Here is a 17,680-nt window from a genome sequence, read left to right on the forward strand (position 1 = left end):
TCCTCCTGAACCTCCGGTAAAATCGTTAGCACAAGATTGGGGACAATGGCTCATGCCTGTAATCTCAGCACTTTGGGAGGCTGAGGTGGGCGGATCAGGGGGTCAAGAGTTCGAGACCAGCCTGGCCAGCACAGTGAAACCCCATCTCTACTAAAAATACAAAAAATTAGCCAGGCATGGTAGCAAGCTCCTGTAATCCCAGCTACTCGGGAGGCTGAGGCAGGAGAATGGCTTGAACCTGGGCGGTGGAGGTTGCAGTGAGCCAAGATCACGTCACTGCACTCTAACTGGGTTAAAGAGCGAGACTCTGTCTCAGAAAACAAAAAAAAAAAAAAAAGGAAGATAAAGAAAAACTCAGGGCCAGGCACAGTGGCTCATGAGGTTGAGGTGGAAGGATCACTTGAGGCCAGGAGGTCAAGGCTGAAGTGAGCCATGAACACTCTATTGCATTCCAGCCTGGGCAAGAGACTGAGACCCTGTCTCAAAAACAAAAACAAAAACCACCCCAAAATACAAAGAAATTCAAATGTATTTACCTTTCTATCCAGCAGTCTCATTTTTCTATCCCAGAATATGTAATAGGTTATTCACTGCATACTATTTGTAATAACAAAAAAATTAGAAATAGCGCAAGTTGTCTCACAGTAAGTAATGGCTGAAAAGACTATGGTACATCTAAATAAAGGAATATCATATAGTCATTACAATGGCATGTGTAGAATTTCTATGTATTTACCTACAAGATATAAGTATTTCATTTTTTTGTTTAAGACAGAGTCTCTTTCTGTCGCCCATGCTGGAGCGTAGTGGCGTGATCTCAGCTGATCACAACCTCTACACTTCCTGGGTTCCAGTGATTCTCCTGCCTCAGCCTCCTGAGTAGCTGGGATTACAGGCACATGCCACCACATCCGGATAATTTTTGTATTTTTAGTAGAGAGGGAGTTTCACCATGCTGGCCAGGCTGGTCTCAAACTCCTGACCTCAGGTGATCCACGAGCCTCGGCCTCCCAAAGTGCTGGGATTACAGGCATGGGCCACCACGTCAGGCCCTAAAATATACTCTTAAATTAAAGAGATAAAAAGGAAAGGAAAAGCAAAAGAACAGTATATGAAATATGCCAGCTTTCGATGAGGAAAAAGAATTAAGAATATGCTTATATTTGTATATAGAAAAAGCGACACTGGAAAGATAAAGAAGAAACTAATGAAAACAGCTCTTTTAAGGGTCAGGATAAAACAAGGTAGAAGCGAGAGTTCACTATGGTTCTCTCTCTACAGAACTTTGAAAATCCCTTCAATTCAAAAGTTTGAATAAATAAACATAGCTGTATACCAAAATGAAAACACAGCCACATTAACAAAAGATTTATTCCCAAGACTTTAAAAACAGTATTCTGACTATATATCTTCATCAAGATGCATTCCAAAGACAAAAAAGAGTTCTACTCTTGTAGTAACATTAACGTTGGTATTTTGAAACTATTTCCTTTAAGTCATAGGTTAAAGCAAGTAATTAAGTTAATCATATTAGGAATCTAAATCTTCAGAATAAGAGAAATAACACAACTATAAAATAAAGAAATTGGCAGGGAGTGGTGGCTCACGCCTGTAATCCCAACACTTTGGGAGGTCAAGGTGGGCGGATCATGAGGTCAAAAGATAGAGAACAAAAAAAAAAAAGAACAAAAAAAAAGATAGAGAACATCCTGGCCAACATGGTGAAACCCCATCTCTACTAAAAATACAAAAATTAGCTGGGTGTGGTGGCACACACCCGTGGTCCCAACTACTCAGGAGGCTTAGGCAGGAGAATCGTTTGAACCAGGGAGGCGGAGCCTGCAGTGAGCCAAGACTGTACCACTGCACTCCAACCTGGTGACAGAGCGAGACTCCATCTCAAAAAAAAAAAAAAAAAAAAAATCTGTGAGCCCCTCATGATATTCAAAGACAGAAAACAAATCTGTACCATTTTAGACTGCTATTTAAAATTACTACCTATTTTCAAAACTGTAATTAAGGGAAAAGAATTCAACATTTATACTGCTCCAATTGATGAGGGAAAGCTACACTTTACAGAAAAACATCAACTAATAAGTATAAAAGAACCACAGAATCAGAAAAACATCACTACTCAAACTCTGACAGTAGGAGTTTAGGCAGGGGTTATGAAGTAATGTCAAAAAGCAAATTAAGAAGCTGGGTGTGTCAGAGGCGTCTGAACCAGAGCAACTCCATTGTGAATAGTGGCTGGGTAAAATGAGGCTGAAACCTACTGGGATGCATTCCCAGGAGATTAAGGCATTCTAAGTCACAGGATAACACAGAAGGTTGGCACAAGATACAGGTCATAAAGACCTTGCTGATAAAACACCCCTGCAGTAAAGAAGCTGGCTAAAACTCACCAAAACCAAGATGGCAATGAGAGAGACCTCTGGTCACTCATCAGCGCCATGACAGCTTACAAGTGCCATAGCAACGTTAGGAAGTTAATCTAAATGGTCTGAAAAGGGGAGGCATGAATAATCCACCCCTTGTTTGGCATATAATCAAGAAATAACCATAAAAATAGGCAACCAGCAGCCTTGGGTCTGCTCTATGAGGCAGACATTCTTTATTCCTCTACTTTCTTAATAAACTTGTTTTTACTTTACTGTATGTATTCCCCTCGAATTCTTTCTTGTTTGTGATCCAAGTGCCCTCTCTTGGGGTCTGGATCTGGACCCCCTTTCGGATAACAGGTGCCGTGGCATGCACCTATAGTCTCAGCTACTTGAGAGGCTTGCTTGAGCTCAGGAATTTGAGCCCAGCCTGAACAACACAGTGAGACCTCCATCTAAAAAAAATAAAAAGCAATTAAAGTTTTAACCGTTAAGTATACTGTCACATGGAATACTTTCCAGTTCTACAAGTTCCAAAGGAAAAAACAAGTATATAACAGACGGATCAGACTGTCATCACCCCAATTTAGTAGTCACACTATAGTTATCAACCAGATATTGTGTCTTCTGATGTTGTTACGCAATACAAGATACGTGTCCGTCAATAATGCATTCTAGCCGAAATATTTCATTGGAACCCATCAAGCATTTAGATCTAACTTCTGATTTACAGAGAACTGAAGGAACAAAGGAACAACTAAAACAACGCTATGAGTGAATAAGCAGACAAATCCAAGAGACGAGACATGCTTCAGGACGCATGGCTTGACCTTTGCGGGAAATCTATGACGTTACAGCAAGGGGAGTATGCTAGATTAAAAGAGACTCAAGGATGGAACAACTAGATAACATGTATAGTCTTGAACTCAACTGTGATTTGGACACGCAAGCTGTAGCCATTTTGCAACAATTTAGAAATGTGAATATGATATATACATATATAAGACAGAACATTTACTGAAATAAATGAGTAGAGATTGTCCACAGAAAAAAGCAAGCTGCAAAGTGATATGAGCAAATACAATTGCAGGCTGAGGAAAAAATACAAATATCTATACTTGGGTGTAGAAAAAGATCAGAGTGAGTATTCACTAAGGGACTGACACTTGATAGTCTCTAAGTAGTTGGACTGTAATTACTTTATCTTTAACTGTCTGCATTTTCTAATTTTCTACAAAGCTCTACACGAGTTTTGAAAACTTTTGCCTGTTTTCATCATAAAAACAGGCAAAAGTTTTCATCATAAAAACAGGCAAATGTTGTAGACACTTCACACAAGTAGATGCACATGACTCTGGATCGTAAACATTTAAAAAGATGCTTAATCTCAACAGTAATGAGACATCCATATGGGAAGGGGTCCCCGGAGAATCTCCAACCAGCCAGCAGACTGGGAGAAATGCGCACTGGGGTGGAGCCACAGATGTTCTGCTGTTTGCAGCAGGGAGGAGCCTGGCCCCTGGCCCCTCTTCTTTCTGTGTGGAACCTGGGATTCAAAGGCAGCACAGCACAGCAGCAGCAACTCTGGCCTTACGGGGAGTCCTGTTCCCCTTTTTTCCCTTTTCACCCAGTAAAACCCTGCTTTACTCATGGTTCAAACTGTCTACAAGCCTAAATTATCATGGCCATGGGGACAAGGATCCCGTCTTTAGCTAAGCTAAGGAAAAGTCCTGCAACACTAAGAGATAAGCAAATTTTAAATAATATACACAAAAACTCCGGATCAAATTCCACACAGTTACTATGAGAAAAAAAAGACAGTAACAAGGAGAATAACATCCCTGTAAACAATGTAGGCACAAAAGGAACAAATCTTGTCCAAAGACTGAGAGCTTCCAATCACCTTTTTAGTGCCCCAAGCATAAATATGAGCCAAACCAACTAAAAATCACCATAAATCTGAGAAAGCCTCTTACATAATAAAACCCTAAACAAGCATACAGGGTGAATAAAAAATTACCCTGGAAGAAACAGAGACTATGTCTCCCCATTTGATGAGGCTTACAATATCTGACACTAAAACCACAGAAGGAAATTATAATAAAAAAAAATACAGATCAATATCCCTCATAAACATAGACGTAAAAATCTTCGACAAAATACAGATGTCTCTCTATAGCTCTGGGGAACGTGCTCCAGGACCTCTGCCACCCCACACTAAAACCCACAGATGTTCAAGTCCCTTATATAAAATGACATCATATTTACATATAACCTGTGTACATCCTCTTGCATACTTTAAGTCGTCTCTAGATTACTTACAACACCTAATAAAATGTGCTATATGAATACTTGTTATACTGTATTCTTTAGGAAATAATGACAAGAAAAAACAGTTTGTAGGCATTCAGTACAGATATAACCATCCACTTTTTTTTGAGACAGCATCTCGCTCTATTGCCCAAGCTGGAATGCAGTGGCATAATTTTGGCTCACTACGATCCTCCCCGGTTCAAGTGATTCTCCTGCCTCAGCCTCAAGAGTAGCTGAGACTACAGGTATGCGCCACCACTCCTGCCTAATTTTTGTATTTCTGGTAGAGATGGGGTTTCACCATGTTGGTCAGGCTAGTCTTGAACTCCTGGTCTCAAGGGATCTGCCCACCTTAGACTCCCAAAGTGCTGAGATTACTGGCATGATCCACCACACTTGGCCTTTTAAAGAGTCTTAAAATTGTGAATCAAAAAAACACACATTTTCAGAAGTTAAGGCAGGAGGATTGCTGGAGGCCAGGAGTTCAGGGCTTCAGTGAGCTGTGATCAGGCCTCTGCACTCCTGCCTCGGTGACAGAGCAAAACGCTGTTTCTTTTAAAAACAAACAAATCCAGGTTTTCTCACCCGTGTAATTACAGCAGTTTGGGAAGCAAAGGCAGGAAGACTACTTGAAGCCAGGCGTTTGAGACCAGCCTGGGAAACGTGGTGAGAGATCTCATCTCTACAGAAAAAATAAAAAATTAGATGAGCGTGATGGTGTGCATCTGTAGTCCCAGGTACTCGGGAAGCTGAGGTGGGAGGATCACTTGAGCCCAGGAGTTTTAGACTGCAGTGAGCTTGATTGCACCACTGCACTCCACTCTGGGTAATCAAGCAATTCTTGTGTCTCAGCCCAGTAGCTGGGACTAAGTGGGTAGGTCACCACATCAGGCTAATTTTTGTAATTTTAGTAGAGACAGGGTTTCATCATGTTGGCCAGGCTGGTCTCGAACTCCTGGCCTCAAGTGATCTGCCCACCTCAGCCTCCCAAAGTGATGGGATTACGGGCACAAGCGACTGCGTCCAGACTTTCTCCAAATATTTTCTATCTGTAGTTGGTTGAATCCATGGATGTGGAAACCAGAGATACAGAGGGCTGACTACATTAGCAAACCAAATTCAGCAACGTATAAATATATCCCGACCGAGTGAGCTGTCTCCCAGAAATAAGTCTGTTAGAAATTTGAAAAATCAATCATTGTAATTTACCATATTAACAGGCCAAAAAAAAAAACCCAGATGTAATTAAATCAACAGATGCAGAAAAAGCATTTGACAAAATTCACCTTTCTGAAAATCAGGAACAGAGGGGAACTTAATAAACATGATAAAAGGAATCTCTGATGGACAATATATGCAGACTGCCAAGGTTAACATTCCAGCTCAGTTACTATCTAGCTGGATGAATTTCAGCAATTTGCTTAGACTTTGTGCCTCAGTTTTTTCAACAGTAAAATGCAGAGCACAACTGGTACATACCACGTAGTATTAGGTGACTGAGTTAGTAGTAAGTTACTCCATGCTGAAGTGCTTAAACGGCAGACAGACAAACACATACGCACATGGCATCTGTGAAAAACCTGTAACTAACACCACATCAAATGGTGAAACACTGATTTCTTTTTCCCCTTAAGATTGGGAAAAAGGTGGCTGGGCACGGTGGCTCACACCTATAATCCCAGCACTTTGGGAGGCCAAGGCAGGCGGATCATGAGGTCAGGAAATCAAGACCATACTGGCCAACACGGTGAAACCCCATCTCTACTAAAATACAAAAAATTAGCTAGGCATGGTGGCATACACCTGAAGTCCCAGCTACTCAGGAGGCTGAGGCGGGGGAATTACTTGAACCCAGAAGGTGGAGGTTGCAGTGAGCCAAGATCGTGTCATTGTGCTCCAGCCTGGCAACAGAGCAAGACTCCATCTCAAAAAAAAAAGAAAAAAGAAGATTGAGAAAAAGGCAATGGGGTACCCTCTTGCCACTCCTATTCAACATCATACTTAAAGTATAAAGTACAGCAAGGCAAGTAAACTAAAAGGTAAACATATTGGAAAGAAGTAATAAAACTGTTTCTATTCACATTTGACATAACTATCTGTGTGGAAAATCCCACAGAATCTACAAAAACCTCCAGAACTGGTAAATGAATTTTGCAAGGTTGTAGAACACAAGGTTAGTATGAAGATCCCACTTGTATTTTATTTCCATACAGTAGTTACAAACAAGTGGAAATAAAAACTTTTTAGACCTAAAAAAAATAGAGATACAGATTGTATTCATAGACTAAAATATAACATTGTTAAATTGTTAATTCTTCCCAAATTGGTCTACAGATTCAATGTAATTCCAAACAAAAGCCAAGTAGGATACTTTTCTGGAGAGGTGAATGAAGTGATTCTACAATGTATACGGTGGCCAGGCATAATGGCACATGTCTGTAGTCCCAGCTACTTGGGAGGCTGAGGCAGAAGAATCCCTTCAACCTGGGAGGCAGAAGTTGCAGTGAGCTGAGGTCACGCCACTGCACTCCAGCCCGGGCAACAGAGCAAGACACCATCTCAAAAACTAAGAACAAAAATCTCTATGGAAAGGCAAAGCAATAAGAGCAGCCAAAACCATTTTGAAAAAGAACAAAGTTGTAGTACTCTCTCTACCTGATTTCAACTCTTAAATCAAAACTATAGTAATTGAAACACTGGAAATAGAGGTCCAGAAATAAACTTATACAAGTATGGCCAATTCACCCTACAAAGACGCAAAGGAAATTAGATGGAGAAAGAATAATCTTTTCAACAAATAATAAAAGAACTGGACATCTAGATGCAAAAAAAAAAAAAAAAAAAAAAAAAAAAAGGTAAAGGCCAGGTTCACACCTGTAATCCCAGCAGTTTGTGAGGCCGAGGCAGGCAGATCACCTGAGGTCAGGAGTTCGAGACCAGCCTGACCAACATGGAGAAACCCCATTTCTCCTAAAAAGACAAAATTAGCTGAGCATGGTGGTGGGCACCTGTAATCCCAGCTACTTGGGAGGCTGATGCAGAGAACTGCTTGAACCCAGGAGGCAGAAGTTGCAGTGAGCCGAGTTCACACCACTGCACTCAAGCCTGGGCAAGAGAGTAAGACTGCATCTTAAAAAAAAAAAAAAAAAAAAAAAAATCTGGGAAAGAACTATACTCAGAATATATAATTCCAAAACTGAAAACAACCCAATGTTTTAAATGGACAAAGAATTCAAAAGACATATCACCAAAGAAGATAAAACAATGCCAAATAGGCACAAGAAAAGATAGGGAAATGCAAACTAAAGGAAAATTAGCTAATACTAACAAACAAACAAAAACCTGACCACCCCAAGTGCTGTTGAGGAGGAAGAGCATCTCGAACTCTCAAACATGCTGCCAACAGAAATCACATCACAAAAAAGCCCAGTAATCCCACTCATAGGTATTTACCCACGTGAAATGAAAACCCACGTTCACAGAAAAAGTTGTGTGTAAATATTTATAAACAGATTTATTTGTAATTATAAAAAATCTGAGGCGTGGTGAAGTGGTTCATGCCTGTAACACCAGCACTTTGGAAGGCTAAAGCAGGCAGATTATGAGGTTAGGAGTTCAAGACCAGCCTGCCCAATATGGTGAAACCCCATCTTTACTAAAAATATAAAAATTATATGGGGGTGGGTGGCGCGCAACTGTAGTCCCAGCTACTTGGAAAGCTGAGGCAGAAGAATCACTTGAACCCAGGAGGCAGAGGTTGCAGTCAGCTGAGATCATGCCACTGCACTCCAGCTTGGGCAACAGAGCAAGACACCAACTCCAAAAAAAAAACAAAACAAAAACTGGAAACAACCCAGTGTCCTTCAAATGCAGAATAAACTGTTATATTTATATAATGGACTAGCATTCAACAACAGAAGGCACTAATTATTGACATGAGCAACAACATAGGTGAATCTCAAATGCACTACGCTAAGTGAAAAAAGCCAGATACAAAAAGCTACCTAATGTTATGATTCCATTTAGATTACATTCTGAAAAAGGCAGAACTATAAAGATACAAAACAGATCAATGGTTGCTAACGGCCCCCGAGGGTGAGGGAGAGTTGTTTAACTACAAAGAGTAGCAGGGGAAATTTGTTTTTTGTTTTTAAGAGGGTGGGAGGCTTGAAACTCTTCATTTTGTTGGTGGTCACACAACAATAGGCATTTGACAAAAATCAGAGAACAGTATATTGAAAAGAGTAAAGTATGGCAGGGCGCGGTGGCTCACGTTTTAATCCCAGCACTTTGGGAGGCCGAGGCAGGCGAACCACCTGAGGTCAGGAGTTTGAAACTAGCCTGGCCAACATGGAGAAACACCGTCTCTACTAAAGATACAAAATTAGCCAGGCGTGGTGGCACATGTCTGTAATCCCAGCCACTCGGGAGGCTGAGGCAGGAGAATCGTCTGAACCTGGGAGGTGGAAGTTGCGGTGAGCCGAAATCGCGCCATTGCACTCAGCTTGGGCGACAAGAGCGACATTCCGTCTCGAAAAAAAAAAAAAAAGACTAAATGTTATTGTATGTAAGTTAAAAATTATATGTTAAGTGCTGATACTGCATCTACAGAAGGACATAATGCTATAAAATATATTTATAGTGTTTCTTCTCCGAGAAAACACCAAATGGCGGCGGATGACGCCAGTGTGGGGCGGGGATGGGGAACCGCAGTGGCTTCCGGGGCGGGGTTGCCGACGTGGACAGGGTAGCGAAGGCAAGGCCGAGGATAAGGAGTGAATGCCCGTCATCAAGCTGGGCCGCCTGGTCAAGGACATGAAGATCAAGTCCCTGGAGGAAGCAGGGAATCTGAGATCACTGACTTTCCTGGGGGCCTCTCTCAAGGATGAGATTTTGAAGATTAGGCCGGTGTAGACGTAGATCTGCGCCGGCCAGCGCGCCAGGTTCAAGGCATTTGTTGCCACTGGGGACTACAATAGCCACGTCGGTCTGGGTGTTAACTGCTCCAAGGAGGTGGCCACTGCCATCCGCGGGGCCATCATCCTGGCCAAGCTCTCCACTGTCCCTGTGTGCAGAGGCTACTGGAGGAACAAGATCGGCAAGCCCCACACGGTCCCTTGCAAAGTGACAGGGCGCTGAAACTCTGGGCTAGTGCACCTCATCCGCGCGCCCAGGGGCACTGGCATCGTCTCGGCGCCAGTGCCCAAGAAGCTACTCATGATGGCTGGTATCGATGACTGCTACACCTCAGCCAGGGGCTGCCCTGCCACACTGGGTAACTTCGCCAAGGCTACCTTTGATGCCATCTCTAAGACCTACAGCTACCTTACCACCGACCTCTGGAAGCAGACTGTATTCACCAAGTCTCCCTATCAGGAATTCACTGACCACCTGGTCAAGACCCACACCAGAGTCTCTAGGCAGAGGACCTAGGCTCCAGCTGTGGCTACAACTTAGGGTTTTTATACAAGAAAAATAAAGTGAATTAACCCTTTTAAAAAATTATTCAAAGTTAGGAGTTAAATAATAAAAAAGTTAATAAATAAAAAATATGAAAAGAGGCCGGGCGCGGTGGCTCACGCCTGTAATCCCAGCACTTTGGGAGGCCGAGGCGGGTGGATCACAAGGTCAAGAGATCGAGACCATCCTGGTCAACATGGTGAAACCCCGTCTCTACTAAAAATACAAAAAATTAGCTGGGCATGGTGGCGCGTGCCTGTAATCCCAGCTACTCAGGAGGCTGAGGCAGAAGAATTGCCTGAACCCAGGAGGCGGAGGTTGCGGTGAGCCGAGATCGCGCCATTGCACTCCAGCCTGGGTAACGAGCGAAACCCCGTCTCAAAAAAAAAAATGAAAAGAGAAAATAAGGCAATAGAAAAGCAGAAAGATAAAACATTAGAAATTTCCCATGAAGTAGAAAGTCAAAGGGATAGACAAAAAAGGATTAAAATTAGAGGACCAGCCCAGGAAGTCTAAGATTAAATTCAATATATGAAAAATGAAGATTACAAAAAATGGAGAAAGGAAACTGCCAAAACATTTTCTAGGCGGGGTGCAGTGGCTCACGCCTGTATCTAAGGTAGGCGGGATCACCTGAGCTGAGCCGCAGAGCTCAAGAATAGCCTGGGCAACATGGCAAGACCCTGTCTCTATTTATTTAAAAAAAGAGAGAGAGAGAAAGAAGGGAGAGAGGGAGAAAGAGAAAGAAAAGGAAGGAAGGAAAGAAAGAAAAGGAGAAGGGGAAGAGAAGAAAAGAAAAAGGAAAAAAAAAATTCTAGGAAAAAAAGTTCCCAGGAGGCTCAGCAAAATGGCTGAAAATATTCATACCAAGATATATCATGGTGATATATTAGAAAATGGGAACAGGCCAGGCGCAATGGCTCACGCCTGTAATCCCAGCACTTTGGGAGGCCAAGACAGGCGGATCTCCTGAGGTCGAGAGTTTGAGACCAGCTTGATCAACACGGAGGAACTCCACCTCTACTAAAAAATACAAAATAAGCCGGGCGTGGTGGCACGTGCCTGTAATCCCAGTTACTCGGGAGGCTGAGGCAGGAGAATCGCTTACACCCGGGAGTGGAGGTTGCAGTGAGCCGAGATCGTGCCAGTGCACTACAGCCTGGGCAACAAGAGTGAAACTCCGTCTCAAACAACAACAACAAAAAAAACCAGAACAGAACAAAATAAAACAACAAGAATAGGGAGACCTTCTGGGTTGGGTTTTTGTGTTTGTCTTTCAAATGAGGATTTGTATGGATGAAGATACTTTCAAGGAGATGGGTGTGTCTGGGGAAGACCAAGAAGGGGGAAGAGGTAGGTCTCTTCAGCAAGATTCATTTTCGCCCCATTAGGGTTGAGATCCCTATGGAAAGAAAGTTCTGAGAGGAGAAGATGGGTGGAAGTCGCAGAGAGGGAAAAGGCATCACGGGGGGAACTTTTTATCAGGAATTTCTAACAACCAGGCGGAAAGCGGACAGAGCTATCTTCGACGGGGTGGTGGCCAGGAGCTCTCTCGGGCTAGGGCTGAAGAAAGCCTCCAACGCTCGAACTGCCTCCCCGATTTTTAAAGCAGCGGTGTCGTTCGGAGCCGACCGACGAGCGTCCCCAGGGACAGGACCGTGTTCACGTGTCGGTTCCCGCGCTGCAAGAGGGGGCGGCGGCCGGAGCTGGTCCAGGGGGAGGGCGGCACGGAACCGCCACGCGCACACGCCTCGGGCCGGGACGGCCGAGAATGAGGGGCCCGAGGGAGCACACGCTCGAGAACAGGAGTCCCCCGGACCACCCGGGCCACTGGCACGACACCCGCGGAAGCCGAACACACCTCACGTGAGGCGTGGGGCGGGGCAATCCGCCTGTCGCCTCAGGCGGAATCGCTTACCTGACGGCACGTAATCTTCGTCCTCCTCCGACGTGGAGAAGTCTTCGGAGTCGAATTCCTCCATGTCGCTGCCGCTCGACGTGGGTCAAACTCGCAGGACCGCAGCAGCTGCCTCCAACGGCAAAGCTCTAGGGAGAGACCATAGAGCCCGGGCGACGGCGGCGGCAGCTAGGGCGGCCCCGACACCGCTTTGCACATGCGCAGAGAGTGCCACGTGGTCGCCCTACGACACTTCCGGCCGATGCCTCTGGGCGGGCGTCCCTGAGACCCTCGCGGGAAGCCGGTACTCGCCCGGATGCGGTGCATGCTGGAACTGGTAGTCTTCGGCACTGCCTCACCGCCTTTATTTAATAAATCTGCTTAAATAAAATTACATATCTGTGGAAATACAGGCGATCTTCATTAATCATGAGTTATTGTCAAATACGAACTTACTTACTAAAATGTATTGGTAACCCCAAAATCAATCATCACAATACTTTTTGGGGTTCTTCCCGGGCATGCGCAGAGGGTGGAAATTTGGAGTTGGCGGAGGTGCCGGGTCCCAGCAGAGGTTTGAACTAGGCAGAAACGCCGCCATGTCGTTGCAGGTCCCGTGCTGTAAACAGAGTCCTTTCCGCAGTCTGTTTACTGACACTGTTTTTTGTTGTTGCATTTTTCTGCTTTTTGTGGGTGGTTTTGCTGTTTTAAATGGCCCGCAAGCATAGTGCTGAAGCTCTGCCCAGCGTTCCTAAGCGCAAGAAGACCGTGAGGTGCCTTTATGGAGAAAGCCAGAGTGCTGGATAAGCTCCTATCATGCTTGAGTTACGGTGCTGTTGGCGGTGAGCTCAGTGTTAACGAGTCGACAATCCAGTACATTAAGAAAGAGGAAAAGGAAATTCACCAATCTGTTCGTGAGGCCGCTCCGGAAAGTGCTAAAGTGACCTCCATAGTGCGTGATGAAGCTATGGAAAAGATGGAAACGAGGCTGAATTTGTGGATTCATGAGATGTCGTCCGATTAAAAAAAAAAAAAGCCAAAAAAATCTATGGTCACGTTACCCAGGGTCAGAGAAGTGTCAAGCCCTTCTCGGCGAGTGCTGGCTGGCTCTCGGGTTTCAAAAGGCGACACGGGGTGAAAAATGTTAAACTTGCATGTGAGGCGAGTTCTGCGGATCAAGGGGCTGCGGAAGAATTTTTAAAATACCTGCTGTTATACAGGAAAGCGTTATGGGGAAGAGCAGGTTTTCAATACGGATGAGACTGGCTTATTTTACAAGGATGTTGGCAAACGGCCATATATAATGCAAACGGCCCTATATAATGCAAACGGCCTCCAAAGCACCTGGCTTTAAATCATACCAGGATCATGCAACCTTGTTAGTGTGCGCCAATGCCAAGGGCGACTTTAAGTGCAAACCCCAATGGTGTACAGAGCCCAAAATCCACAAGCACTTAATGGGAAATACGTGAACCATCTGCCAGTCCACTGAAGGTGGAACAAAAAACTGTGGACGATGTCCATTTGGTTCCACAACTGCTTCATCCCAGAAGCTGAACTCTATCTCCAGGGCAGAAACCTTGCCTTCAAGGTTTTATTAATTTTAGATACTGCTCCAGTCCATTGCTACGAAGAACTCGAAAATGCACACCCCAACAGAGAAGTTCTTTTTATGCCCCCAAACACAAAATCTCTCACCCAACCCCTCGATCAGGGCATAATAAAAACATTCAAGGCACTTGAGAGGCGGAGGTTGCAGTAAGCCGAGATCTGCACTCCAGCCTGGGTAACAGAACAAGACTCCGTCTCAAAAAAAAAAAGCGTTCAAGGCACACTACACAGGGCGCTTTACACGACGGCCTGTGAGGCTCTCAGGGCCAACAGGGAAACCACCATGCTGGACTATTGGAAGTCCGTCACTATACGCAACATGATTGATTATGTTGGCACAGCCTGGGACCGCACTGAGTAGGCTACTATCAGTAACTGTTGGCCAGGCGTGGTGGCTCACGCCTGTAATCCCAGCATTTTGGGAGGCTGAAGCGGGCAGATCACGAGGTCAGGGGTTCGAGACCAGCCTGGCCAACATAGTGAAACCCCATCTCTACTAAAAATACAAAAAATTAGCCAGGTGTGGTGGCGGGCACCTGTAATCCCAGCTACTCAGAAGGCTGAAGCAGGAGAATCGCTTGAACCCGGGAGGCAGAGGTTTCAGTGAGTGGAGATGGCACCACTGCACTCCAGCCTGGACGACAGAGCAAGATTCTGTCTCAAAAAAAAATAAATTAATTAAAATTAAAAATTAAAATAACTGTTGAGAAAATGGCCAGACTGCGTGGAGAATTTTGAAGGCTTTGAAGGTGTTACAGAAAATATAAAGAACGGTGTCAGAAGCGTAATGCATATGGCACAGCAGGTAAGTGGAGAGGGCTTTGATGACATGAAGGAGAAGATGTGGAGGAAATTTTGGCAAATAAGGCAGTGGAACCAACCAACAAAGACCTGGATGAGACGGCAAAACAAGGCATTGGAGTCGATGAAGAGGATCGCCATGAAAGTCGGCCCAGGAGTTCCGGAATGCTCCCTCACACAGCAGCCAAAATATTGGAGTGGAGTTCTGCCTTGGAAAAAATTTTTAGAGACATGGAAGAGTGTGGGCTTATGCTTGACGGAGGCCTCAAATTTAAATGCCTGGCCTCCACTGCGTTTGCCCCTTATACTGAGATGCTTAAAGATTTCAGGCAGAAAGCCAAGCAGGCAAGGCTGATGCAATTTCTCAAGCCAGTTTCAGAGGAAAGATTGCCCACTCCTTCAACAAGTGTTGAGAGCCAGACTCCTAAGGTGACCTGTCACCCTCTTCCTCTTCTGCAGAATAAATTTCACTCACCCCTCCTCTGGTTTCTGTGGGACAAACCAAGGTCCAGAGTTTTCCCACGTTTTGTAACTCCATCAACATAAGATTTTAGTTATTTTTATAAAACTTAGGATACTCAATCTTTGAACTTTTTCACTTTTTTTATTACTATACTCTATGGTATACAGTATGTGTGCACAGTAGTGAATGTGTTTACTTCAGGAACTGTACAGTATGTTATACTGTTTACTGTATGTGGGTACTATATATGTGTATTCTTTGACAGTGAAAAAGTAGTACAGGCCAGGCGAGGTGGCTCACACCTGTAATCCTAGCACTTTGGGTAGCCAAAGTAGGTAGATCACGAGGTCAGGAGTTCAAGACCAGCCTGGCCAACATGCTAAAACCCCGTCTCTACTAAAAATACAAAAAGGAGCTGGGCATGGTGGCGGGCACCTGCAATTCAAGCTACTCGGGAGGCTGAGGCAGGAGAATCATTTGAACCTGGGAGGCGGAGGTTGCAGGGAGCCAAGATCACGACATTGCACTCCAGCCTGGGTCACAGGGTGAGACTCCATCTCAAAAAAAAAGTAGCACAATCTCAGTACACTAGAGTACATCACACCAAAATACTGTCATTGAAATTTTATTGTAAATATGGATTATTTATAAGAAGTACATATTAAATAAGGTGTCTTTGAACAGAAACACATATAAAACAAAGTTACATATTGATCAGTTACATATTGACAAAAGTGTTGACTAGAGATTCACAGGAACCTAACGAAGTATTTCTCCCAGGAGCCATGGTTCAGTTTTTACTAATTCAGTGTTAGTTCAATTTTGTTAATTCAACAACTTCATAGACATAACTACTGTGAATACAAAGAATTGACTCTTCAGGAATGCAGCTATCATCCACACGAACCCTTCCTTCAAGTTAAACCATATGGGAAGTACAACCATGTATAACTGTTACCATTTCTTCAGATTAAAACATGTTATTGGTCTATTTATGAGGTGATAATCAGAAGCAAATTCAGATGAAACACCAACGACTACCATACTATCTGTTTCTCTTATATACAGATATGCATTTTTTTCATCTGAAATTGCTTTTCATTGATACCCTAGACTAGACTGGGTCTGGAAATCCAGGAAATCAAGGAATAGATGTTACGTGAATCGAGGAATAGCTGAGACAGGCATGTGACTAATGAGACACTACAATGGCTTTATACCAGCAAACTTCAAAAAATAACCTTATTAAGACACAGTTCACACACCATAGGATTTACCCATTTGAAGTGCACAATTCAGGCCAGGCGGAGTGGCTCTCACCCTGTAATTGCAGCACTTTGGGAGGTTGAGGCGGGTGGATCACCTGAGGTCAGGATTTCAAGACCAGCCTGGCCAATATGGTGAAACCCTGTCTCTACAAGAATACAAAATTTAGCTGCGCATAATGGTGGGTGCCTGTAATCCCAGCTACTTGGGAGGCTGAAGTGGGAGAATCACTTGAACCTGGGAGGTGGAGGTTGCAGTGAGCCAAGATCGCGCCATTGCACTCCAGCCTGGGCGTCAGAGTAGACTCCATCTCAATAAAATAAAGTAAAATAAAAATGTGCACAATTCAGTAGTTTTTATTCAGACTTGCACAATCAACACTAACTCCATTTAGAACATATTCATTGCCCCCAAGATAAACCCTTTCTCATTCCCCATTCGTGCTCATTCTGTTTCTCCTCAAAGACCAGCCTCTAGATTTGCTTATTCTGGACATTTATTTTATATAAGTGGAATCAGACAATATGTGGTCTTTGGGGACTGACTTAGCATGACATTTTCAAAGTTCATTTCTCTTAGGTATATCCTAAGTGGGACTGCCTGATCATATAAAAACATTTTTTTAAAGACCTTTTGAAGAACTGCCAAAATGTTTTCCAAAGCAGTTGTACCATTTTATTTTCTCACCAGCAGCATGTGAGGGTTACAGTTTCTCTGCACCCTTGCCAATACCTTTTTTCATTCTAGCCATCCTAGTGGGTGTGAAGTGACATCTCACTGGAGTATCAATTTGCACTTCTCTGATAACTAACAAAGTTACGCATCTTTTCATATCCTAATTGGCCATTGTATATGTTCATTAGAGAAATATCTTTTGAGATCTTTTGCCCTTATTTTTTATCTTTTTTTTTTAAAGACAGAGTCTGGCGCTTTAGTCCAGGCTGGAGTGCAGTGCTGATTGCAAGCTCTGCCTCCTAGGTTCAAGCGATTCACCTGCCTCAGCCTCCCGAGTAGCTAGAATGACAGTTGTGAGCCACCATGCACACTGATTTTTGTATTTTTAGTAGAGACAGGGTTTCATCATGTTGACCAGGCTGGTCTCAAGCTCCTGACATTAAGTGATCCACACGCCTCAGCCGCCCAAAGTGCTGAGATTATAGGCATGAGCCACCGTGCCTGTTTTGCCCATTTTAAAATTGGGTTGTCTTTTTGTTGACTTTTTTTTGTTGTTGTTGTTGTTTTGTTTTGAAGCAGGTTCTCCCTATTGCCCACGCTGGCGTTTAGTGGTGCCATCACCACTAAACTGCAGTCTCAACTTCCCTGGATTCAGGCAATCCTCCCACCTCAGCCTCCTGATGAGTAGCCAGGACTACAGGCACACACCATCATGCCCACCTAATTTTTATACTTTTTGTAGAAATGAGGTTTCACTACGTTACCCAGGCTGGTCCAGTCCTTTGTGACTTGAACATGTTTCCTCATATTTTG

At 43.9% G+C, this 17,680-nt stretch overlaps 1 protein-coding gene and 1 pseudogene across 2 annotated transcripts in view; one reads left to right on the forward strand and one right to left on the reverse strand.

Annotated features, from left to right (window-relative positions):
- Positions 1-12,286, reverse strand: part of CFDP1 (craniofacial development protein 1) — a 123,745-nt gene extending 111,459 nt beyond the window's left edge. The window contains exon 1 of one of the 2 annotated variants that reach the window (XM_064383322.1): positions 12,073-12,286. In XM_064383322.1, the coding sequence (XP_064239392.1) occupies positions 12,073-12,136 (64 nt within the window). In that variant the 5' untranslated portion in view covers positions 12,137-12,286. The remainder of the gene's footprint in view (positions 1-12,072) is intronic. The other variant, XM_064383323.1, reaches the window with a different exon arrangement.
- LOC105706833 (small ribosomal subunit protein uS5-like) lies at positions 9,459-10,151 on the forward strand (annotated as a pseudogene).
- Positions 12,287-17,680: the final 5,394 nt, after the last annotated feature.

This window comes from Aotus nancymaae, unplaced genomic scaffold, assembly GCF_030222135.1.
Source record: "Aotus nancymaae isolate 86718 unplaced genomic scaffold, 86718_ANA_hifiasm-v0.15.2.pri h1tg000030l, whole genome shotgun sequence".
In the NCBI taxonomy this organism is placed as follows: domain Eukaryota; kingdom Metazoa; phylum Chordata; class Mammalia; order Primates; family Aotidae; genus Aotus; species Aotus nancymaae.